Genomic DNA, 10558 nt, shown 5'->3' on the forward strand with positions numbered 1-10558 from the left:
GTCTTTCTGCTCATCACCGTTGCCATAGCAACACTCTAGCCACGATCTGTCCAGCTGACACCAGGCTTTGATTTTAAAAGTTTAACACATTTAAAGAGTTTTTTTTTTTTTGTTAACGGCGTTCAAAGTGTCTAAATCTGATCATTCCTGCAGATTCTGTTTCTTCTCGTCAGACGACTTCCCTCGTCAATGATCCCTGAGAACGCCATCGTTATATTTGTTCATTTTAACTGTTTTTTTATCATCTGAATCCCTGAAGTCTGACAAATAAAGAGCAAAAGGTGACAGAGCCGTGAATGTTCTGCAGAACACGAAGGCGTCTGAGTTCGATGGTTCCTCTGGTTTTCTGTGGCGCCGGTGAACGGCAGAGCCGGCGAGGTCAGCAGTTGGACCCGAAGAGGTGACGGGTCAGCTGGTTCTGAGGTTTATGTGAAGCGGATCCAAACCACTCATCACCAGACGTTTTCCTCTTCCTCACTACAAAGGATTCATCTCACATCCATTTTAAGGCCTTTAGATGCTCGTATGAGGTCATGCGTTTTATTGTGATAGGACTTTGACAGGAAGTTAGTCTGACGTGTGATTTATGGTCGATTTATTAGCTTTTCCGTTGGTTTTGGTTGAAGGTTTTGTAATATTTTAGCTGTGGAAATGTTTAAGAGATGCAGAACATCCATGACACCCCGCCCCCCTTTCCGATCTCATCCCTCCTTCCATTCTCTCCTCCACAGCCATGCTGCTCTCCAACGGTAAGTCCTCCTCTCCTCCATCAGCTTCTCCACTAACTCCGCCTCCTCTGTGCTGGGTGCAGTTCAGAGCAAAGCTGTGAAACTAAACAGATGCTGCTGCTGCTGCTGCTGATGATGATGATGATGAAGAAGCTGCTCAGAAATCCTGCAGCTTTTGTTTGTTATGATGGATTCCTGCAGCCAATCAGGGGATTTATTAATCATTCAGTCAGAAAAGAAGCCGACAGCAGGAAACAAGCCTGTTTAACCTTCAAGATAAAAGCCTGCAGCTCAGAAAACATTAAATTACCTGTGCATGTTTTATTTAATAATGCCTCGTGTGCATGTGAGTGTTTTAGGTTGACTTTCCAGGTTTTTGCTCTGTCATTTTTCTTCATCAATATTTCATATCTGGTTTCTTTTTAACAGAGATGCACAGAAATGTGAAGCAGAGGAAAAAGTTTTTGTTGATTAAAGGAAGCCCCGCCCCCTTTGCATGTTTTAATTGTGATTTCTCCTTCTTCCTGCATGCAGACATCCCGGACAGGAAGCTGACGTCGGACGAGGAGGAGGCCAAGCGGATCGCAGAGCTGGGGAAACCTGTGCTGGGGGAGCACTTCAAGCTGGAAGTGATCATCGAGGAATCCTATGAGTTTAAGGTGAGGAGGCTCACCTGATGGACATGGGAGGCGCTTTACACTCCAGTCACACTCATCATTCAAGGTTTGCAGGAGGAGCTCCTCCCCTCCTCAGGGCTCCTCTCTGGAGCTGCACGCCGCTGCCACCATGTGGCCAAACTCCCGTTCTTCCTGCCGGAGCGTCTGTGCATGAGAGCGGCTCTGCTCTGACGGGTCTGCCTCTCCTGTGGTTTCAGAGCACTGTGGACAAGCTGATCAAGAAGACCAACCTGGCTCTAGTGGTGGGGACCAACTCCTGGAGAGAGCAGTTCATGGAGGCCATCACAGTCAGTGCAGGTGAGCTTTCACCTGGCTGTCAGACATTCCCCTCACAAATCAACTCTCTTCTTTAGAAAAAAGTCCAGAACTCACAGCTGCAGAATCAAACCCTCAGCAGCTGCTGGGCGGCACCGTGAAGGCCCGGTTTGTCCCCGTGAAGCTGAAATATTCAGTCCAGTGATGCTCGTTTATTTTTTAATCATCTTCATGAGGTTGAAAAATGCATGCAGCCTGACACTCGCAATCAGGAGGGATGTGAAGCTGCAGGAACGCCGAGGAACCTGAACAAAATAAGCTCCAGGAGGCATAAAGCGCCATCAAAACAGTGTCAAAACGATATCAGAATGGCGTCAAAACTGTGTCAAAACAGCATCAAAACGCCAACAAAACAGTATGAAAACAGTGTCAAAACGGCATCAAAAATGCATTAATAGGGCATCAAAACGCAGTTTATACGGCATCCAAACAGTATCAAAAAAGGATCGAAACAGCTTTACAAAGGCATTAAAATGATGTCTAAATGGCATCAAAACAGCCTCAATACGGAATCAAAACGGTGTCAAAATGTTGTCAATACGGCATAAAAATTGCATCAAAAAAGCAACAGTATGGCATCAAAATGGTGTCAAACAGCATGAAAACAGCTTTAAAAAGGCATAAAAACTGTGTCAGAACAGCATCAATACGGCACCAAAACGCTGTCAAAACAGCGTTACCAGGAGATCATAAGTTCTGATCATCCATCAGCTGATGTGCCTTTAAAATGTAGGAATATTTATCTCCTTATAGTTCTAACAGTAACAGCTGACGAGAATGAGAATTTATGTCTAAAAATGCTAAGAATCGACATTAAAGGAGACAAACCATGTAATCAACGTTCCAGATACTGAGTCAAAGAAAAATGTTTTCATTCTGAAACACTAATTTTTTAAACAAACAACAAATGCAAGAACATTGCCAAGGAGAAAAATGTCTTTAGAATCGGCTCTTTCTTATTAAACATGCCTCCAAAATGTAGGCTCTTATTTTGAAAAGCAACAACTGGATCCCAGAAGATCTTGATGGGGTCAAAATCAGCAAAAAAAAATGTAAAAAGTGTTCACATTTATTTTTTAATAAGCATCCACATTTTTATCATCAAAACACAGTGGAGTCATAAATAGACGTCTTAAAAGGTTCGTATTGACTTGATTTTCACTCGTTTTTCCACATTTACCCTCTGCTTTTTCTTTCACTTTAAGATAATCTTGATTTTTTTTTTTTACAAGTTTGTTCAACTGTTGTAAAATGGATTCTCCTTCAGTGGAAATCCCAGAGAAAAATGATGATTCACATCTTTTATTGTGTCCTGACTCCAGCCGGTCGTCATGACGACGCTTTCAGAAACAGCGTTCATCAAGACTAAAGATGAAAATGAAACAAAGTTCATATTTAATTTGTCTTTTATCTCCCTTTCATCTTGTCTTCTCGCCGTCACCCCGTTCATCTGACCCCGCCCCCTTCCGCCCAGAAGACGAGGATGAGGACGACACGGGGGAGGAGCGGCTCCCCTCCTGCTTCGACTACGTCATGCACTTCCTGACGGTGTTCTGGAAGGTTCTGTTCGCCTGCGTTCCTCCCACCGACTACCTGAACGGCTGGGCCTGCTTCTTCGTCTCCATCGTCATCATCGGCCTGCTCACGGCCGTCATCGGCGACCTGGCGTCTCACTTCGGCTGCACCATCGGCCTCAAAGACTCGGTCACCGCCGTGGTTTTCGTGGCTCTCGGCACGTCGGTCCCAGGTGAGTCTGTGGATGAGTCATCACCGGATGAAACGTTCCGGGTTCCTGATTAAATTCCCTTTAGCTCAGCCTGAATGTAAAGGTGGATTCACACCGAATGCGATTTGTACGACAAATTTACATGCCCCGCCCCTCTTTTGTTGCATGACAAAGTCACTGCTCGATGCCTGTTAAAACATGTGTTCCTGAGCTTGACGCCGCGGCTGCATGTGGGAGGAGCTACCAGGAGATGTATTAGCATATGAGCAATGATGTCTGTGGATATCTCACTTAGAATGTTGAGAAATGAATCAGGTTTATTTAGTGTGAAGATTTCCAAAAAACATCAGTAATCATGTCTCCATGTTTGGGTTTATATGATTATTATTCCAAGATTTTCCGGTTCAGGGGTTGTGTCTGCATGACAGCCGCTTCCACTGTGTTTCTGTGTTTCTGTGGCTGAGCTTGAAGGCTCTTTATTTAGAATCAATCCAAGAGGGAAAAATAAAATGAAGACACTTTTTTTTTCCTTTTTAATGTCTTGATGAGACACATTTCGTAAAACTAAAGTCATTTTTTAGAAATAAAAAAAAAAAAAACGGAACCAAAAACAGGAGGTTTCAGGAGACATCGCTGACTGGATGATCACGTTTGTCCATCAATGCAGCGATGGTAAAACTTTTATTATATGCAGACACTAAAGAGGAATTTAAAAACTCAAACATCATCTGATCATCGATGTTCCACAGTAGTTACCTTTTCTGGTTACATATTGAGTTTTTTTAAAATATTTTTATTTTCCCTTTTTGTAATTGTGTTTTGGTTTCTGGAATCTTTTTTTTTTATTTTGAAAGCTAAATGTTGTTTTATATTATTTGTTTTGTTTTTAAATTTCCGTTGTGATCTCTAACATGTTTTTGTGTTGACTGAGTTGTTGGAGGGATTTGCCCTTCAGGGCCACCGTAGTTACTCTTTAGTGAACGTTCTGCATTCAGAGAAGAAAAACAGCTTATAGCGGAAAACGCAGAAGCCGATAGCCAGCTAAAATATTAGCTAAATGCCAAATTAGCCTGAAAAAGGGAAAAATAAGACTTAGCCAAAACAGCTACCATGTAGCTGAAAAATTAGCTAAACTCAAACTAGCCTAAAAAATCTTAGTAAATGTTAAAATAGTCCAAAAAGCTGCAGAATGCCAATTTTTTTAAACTTTAAAACTGTAACTTTTTAACATAATTATGAATAATAAAAATGCAGGAATATTATTCCAGAATAAATCAATATTTTACTCTCCATAAAAATATATTTAGTCAAAATTCTACAAGTTAGAAATGAGCTCAAGATAACATCGGGTCATTAATAACAATAAAATGATCTGGAGGGCCGGACAGAATTACCTGGAGGGCCGGATCCGGCCCCCGGGCCGTGACTTTGACACGTGCTCCATATAAATAAACGTGACGTTTTTCTGATCGAGTCGCCACGTTTTCTGTCCGCAGACACGTTTGCCAGCAAGGTGGCCGCCGTCCAGGACACCTACGCTGACGCCTCCATCGGGAATGTGACCGGCAGCAACGCCGTCAACGTCTTCCTCGGGATCGGCATGGCCTGGTCGGTGGCCGCCATCTACTGGCAGATGAAGGGGGAGCAGTTCGTGGTGGAGGCCGGCTCCCTGGCCTTCTCGGTCACTCTCTTCACCATCTTCGCCTTCCTGGCCGTTTCGGTGCTGCTCTACCGGCGCCAGGCCCACATCGGAGGAGAACTGGGGGGGCCGCGGGGACACAGACTGGCCACGTCCACCTTCTTTTTCAGCCTCTGGTTCCTCTACATCCTCTTCTCCAGTCTGGAGGCCTACTGTCATATAGAGGGCTTCTAAGAGGAAGAAGGTCGGATTTGGAGCCGAGCAGGAGAGGGAGCCCGGGGTTTCCTCCCATCAACCCCTCCGGTGAGCACGCTCAGAGGCGCTCTTCCTGCGCCGGCGGCCGGCGTGCTCATGGCTGGGATTGGGAACACCGCTGAGTCCAAAGGACGCCCGAAGGCGGCCCTGCAATCCACGGGGAGGGACTGCAGAGAGTTCCAACCCGTCTATATTTTTCTCAACATCTGAGGAGAACAGCTTTTTAAAGAGAAGTATTTTACAGAAAAACAAAAACCAAAAAAATCACTCTCTACAGAAGAAAAAGAACTATTTTGTGAGCGTCCGGATGGAGTCATAGTCTTTATTTTTTCCTAAGAAGCGCGGAGGTGACGAGGAGCGGCGGCGTTCCGTCAGGAGGAAGGAAGGCGTGGACACAACCAACAACTGCCCTGGACACCACTTACTTACTCTAAACCTATCTAGATATGATATATTTCCATATTTTCTGTATATTTTGGATCTTTGTTTAAATGTGCTCACCTGCTGCTCAGTGGAGCGCCGGAGGTCAAACTAGATACTGCAAGGATGTCTTCACCTTTCAAGTCTCGCCGCCGTACGACGGTTGTGTTTATTTATGTCATGGAAATGTCGGCCTCACTTTTCTCCGTTTCCATCAGAGATGAAGCTGCAGAGGAACTTCAGAGCTATTTTTCTACTCTTCCTTCCACGCACTTTGCTGTACAGTTCTACTGACAGAGGCTCACGTGAGGGGGGGCTCTGGGTGAGCCGGGTCTGTTGGGGGAGAGCCGACCGGCCGCCGGTCCATGGCGGTCCACGCCGGTCCATGGCGGTCCACGCCGACCGAGTCTGCCTCAGAGTTTCAGTTCAAACAGAAACTTTCTGATTTCATGTCACAGAGTCAAAATTTACAGCTAATCTTGATAAAAATGACTAAATAATGATAGAAAGCCCAAATAATTTAATTCATTTATTTCTACCGAATGAATTTACTGCTTCAACACTACCGTTTTACTGTTATTCTTCTGTCTTTTAAGTCACCCCATTTTTTACAAACTATTTTTAAAAGATCAATTTGCAGAGAGAACTTAAAGTCACTTAAGGGGAAATTTTAATCAGAATTTTTCTATTTTTAGCCAGAATCCCAAAAATCTGTGTCGTTTTCGAGGACATAGTTTCTGCAGAGCAACAGGAGCTCAGTAGAAAGAGTTATGGGCGGGACTATTGCCAGAGCAACCCCGGCCCCTCTTCCCCTCCCCGTTGCTGAGACCTCAGAGCAGGGAGCTTGAGGCCCCGCCCATCGAATTTTCTATATCACAAAACCATCTTTTTCAAACAGCATTTTTTGCTCCTGATTCACGATTTGAATAAAAAAATATGATTTTAAACGTAATTTTCTTTATTAATGTCCTCCAGCATCAGAAAAATTCACAGGAAACTGTTGAAAACATCATTTTTATCAGGCAAAACTGCAAACATTAAGAGAATGATTATTATTTAAATGTATGTAGATTCAGAGAATATGTCGATTCCAAACCATAATTCAGCAGATCAGCCGAATTCCAAAGCGGTGGATGAATTTCTGGACTGTTTTGTAACCAGTCTGCACTCTGAGGTCACGTTTTAATGATGTCTTGTTATATAATCCGGATGCAGCTTTAAATACTTTATAAGACAGTTTGTTGCAGTGAGTTTGGAGGCTTTTTAATCCGTTTAACTTTATTATATTTATACCAAAATAATCACATTTGTATTAAAGTCCATTAAAAATACTTTTCATTCTGATTTTAGGAACTATTTCAGGATTTTTCAAAGACTTTTTAAAAGACAAACGACATAAAAATGTGTTTTTCGGTGAAATAATGACAGCTTCTATTTCAAACAAACCAATCAGAGCCGTCGTAGCCGATGTCTCCACAGGTTTCACCTGCTGCTATGCATGAAGATGATTTAAGAAGGTCGAACCCTCTTTGGTCGCTTTGGGCTGAAACTCTGCGGCAGCGTCAAAGGCTGCTGACATTCATCTGACATTCATCTGAATGCTGCTCATCAACATGGACTTTACTTTGAAACAAGGGAAAGGGGGCGGGGTCATAACTCACCTGAAACGTGTCTGTGTGTGTCATCTATAAATCACCTGAAATATTACCAAAGAGGCGGGATGAAAACAAATTCAAGATTTGAAAGTTTTTAGAGGAAATGGAAGAAAGGCTGCAGTGTCACTGTATCTCCACAAGAGGGCGCCCCTCTTCTCCTCCTCCGTGTTCTTCCTGTTTCCTCGTGTCCATGGATGCTGTTTGAACCCACTCAGAGGGGGAGTCCACTGCTGCACAGCCACACAGACACGGTGTACAGATCTTCAACTCCACCTCACTTCAGCTCATCGGAACCAGGAAAGGATTCATTTCTGTTCATGTTGGTTTGTTTGTTTGTTTGGGGGGGGGCGTTCATGCAAACACATCAAGATGCAACTTCTGTGTTTAGTCTTCAGGAGCGTCTGAAGCTGGATTCGGTTTGTGCTGGAACCCAACTGCTGATTTCAATCTTCAAAATGATCCTCCGCGGATCTGGATCTGGATCCAGATTTGTTCTGGAGGATAAAGGAAGTTTGGCTCATCAGATGAAATGAAATATTTTTATTTATTTTAACTCGTCAGCGTAAAATTAAACCCTAAAGTAAATGTCTTTGTATCTATCGCTTTTTAACTCCTTTTAGATTCAAATTTAATTTGAGTTTTTTCTAAACAATCTAAAATGTACGGAGCCCCTAAAAGGACATTAAAGTAAAAAGAAATTGAAAAGCAAAAATGTCTTTTATCCAAAAAATTGTTTTTATTTCTGGTTTCATTCTGGTGTTTACCATTTACTATCTGGTGTGCAGCAGATTAACCAGGAAAAAATCAAGTTTTTTAGGAAAACACTATTTTTTTAGTTTGATGTCTCTTCAGGGTTTCTGTAAAAACGAGAGTTTGGTCAATTTTAAAGACAAAAATGTAAAACTCCATTTGTTTTAGGGCCAAAACCAGACGTTGAAGCTGATTTTACCTGGAGTTACCTGGAGTTACCAGAGTTTACCTGGTTAGGAAAAGACATTTGGATACATTTATAGAAACGTTCAGTGTTTCAAAGCGTTTACTGATGGTTGTTTATCTCTTTATCTCTGAACATCTTTGTTTCTTAAAAACATTTTGTTTCGTTCATTTAGACGTGACAGACGCTGAGCCGTCGCCTCACATTGATGCTTTTGTCTCAAAGGAATCAGGAAAAATCACCAAAATCCCTGAAGTTTGTTTTCCTCTCAAAGCAAAAACTGAAAATAACAGAAAAATAAAATAAATAGTTTAAAAATGCATTTTGAAAAGTAATTTGTCCAAAACCCTTTTTTGAGTAACAACTTCAAACTTTTTTGTTCATTTTTTTGCCTTAATTTTGCTCATAGATTCTTAAATATTTATTTTCCACATTTAGGGATGAAAGTAACTTTACTGGTTGAATATTTCTGATCTCTCACGATTCTCATCAAACACATAAAGAAGTCTAAACTTCCAGCCTGCAGTGACGGCTCCTCCTGAACGAGTCAGACGGATGAAGTTTGAAGAACTTGTTTTTTAGGATTCTTTTTTGTGATGGGAATGTTGTTTGAATTCGCCCACGTTATACTTTCTGCACCGCCTGAAAACGAGGGGACTGTTCATCTGATTGCTTAATATTTTGACTGTTTTTTACTCACTGCACTGAATTCAGTTTTTATTTCAGGGAGTTCTGCATGGAGTTTTTGACCTTAATTTGAATGTTTTATTATGTTTTGTTAATTTTGTCTTTTGAGGTGGATCAACAGTTAAATAAAAAACACTATTTGATGAAAAAGAAGAAGAATTCATGGACTTTTGTTGCTGTTTGGTGTGAAGGACTAAAAGTACCATAAATTATGTCATATATCTGTATCTAAATATAGGTGTATAGGAATTTAGAAATATAGAACTAAACTGAACAAAAAGGGAATCATTTACCACCCAGCCAGCAAAACCAAGTAGACCAATATGGTTTTAAAGTGTTTGCCCATATTGGCTTAAGTGGACACTCAGCGGGTTAGCTTGCTATGCTAGCCAGTTGTCTGGTGGACAGCAGAGCTCACTAGCTCCATACATCTGAGCTAAATATTTGTAGAACTGTTGGACTTCTACATTGGAGCTTTAGCTCCAGACCAGTGTTTGACCACAGTTAGCCCTTTAACCCCTTTAGCCAATCAGCATGAATCAGCTCTGTCACGGAAAAAAGAGGCTTTGCACCGATTTAAAATGACTTTATATTAGTAATGTGTTACATATCTGTGAAAAAACACTTTAAAGTGTTGTTTACCAGCACAAAACCGCTTTTTTCTGCAGATCAGCTGATTGACATTGATGGATGGATGGATGGATGGATGGATGAATGGATGGATGGATGATCATCATCAGGAAGTTCACCGTTTTGCCCAAAAGTTTGACACCTACACCCTCGACTCTGAGAGTTCAAATAATCAAATTCACGGAATATTTTATCGGTCCAGAACTTTCCAGCAAATGAGGGAGTTAACAAAGAAGGTCAAACTTCATCAGATTAGTGACTGCAGTCAGTTAAATGTCAGGAACAGGGAGACAGATGGGGGCACGAGTCGAGCCAGAGGCGAGGTCCACGGTCAAGAACAAGCACAGACGAGCCACCTGTAAGGACAACACATGAACCGCACTGCACCAAACAGAGGCGTGGAGGACTAAATATAAAAGAAACGATAGAGAATAGAGTAAATAGAAATAGAGAACAGAGCCCCAGTGCCAGGAGAGTGCACAGAATGTTTGAGGGGCAGGAGCTCAAAGTTGGAGAAGGGCAACAAAAAACACATTATTTTGAGTTTTTTGAATCTTTTAAACAATTTGGAAATCAAGGAAAACTTTAAAATAAAGTACTAAGAGATAAGTACTCAGTTTCTTCGTTTATCTCCTGCCTTGCATCCTTCTCCTCAGCTCCTCCAGTTGGGGCTTCTCTCCGACCGTGAAGGATGCTGGTCTTAGAGCCAGCAGCTGATCATGAGTGTAAACAGTGCCGGGGTTATCTGGGCGTGGCTGCAGTGGGTCATGAGTAGCCCCAGCACCACAAAACGGAGAGAAAGTCTCCAAACCTCTGAATCCTGTTGGTTGGATACTTAGCTGGATGAACAAAGAGAGTCTAGAAACAAAACAACTATGACAGTAGATTAACT

General features: G+C 42.1%; 1 protein-coding gene across 3 annotated transcripts in view; it reads left to right on the forward strand.

Moving 5' to 3' along the window:
• Positions 1–9150, forward strand: part of slc8a3 (solute carrier family 8 member 3) — an 85085-nt gene extending 75935 nt beyond the window's left edge. The window contains exons 4-8 of one of the 3 annotated variants that reach the window (XM_024275083.2): positions 732–749; positions 1263–1387; positions 1603–1702; positions 3195–3467; positions 4943–9150. In XM_024275083.2, coding sequence (XP_024130851.1) covers positions 732–749; positions 1263–1387; positions 1603–1702; positions 3195–3467; positions 4943–5319 — 893 coding nt within the window. In that variant the 3' untranslated portion in view covers positions 5320–9150. The remainder of the gene's footprint in view (positions 1–731; positions 750–1262; positions 1388–1602; positions 1703–3194; positions 3468–4942) is intronic. The other 2 variants (XM_024275093.2, XM_024275102.2) reach the window with 2 other exon arrangements.
• The last annotated feature ends 1408 nt before the right edge of the window (positions 9151–10558 follow it).

Source organism: Oryzias melastigma, linkage group LG22 (genome assembly GCF_002922805.2).
Source record: "Oryzias melastigma strain HK-1 linkage group LG22, ASM292280v2, whole genome shotgun sequence".
NCBI lineage: Eukaryota > Metazoa > Chordata > Actinopteri > Beloniformes > Adrianichthyidae > Oryzias > Oryzias melastigma.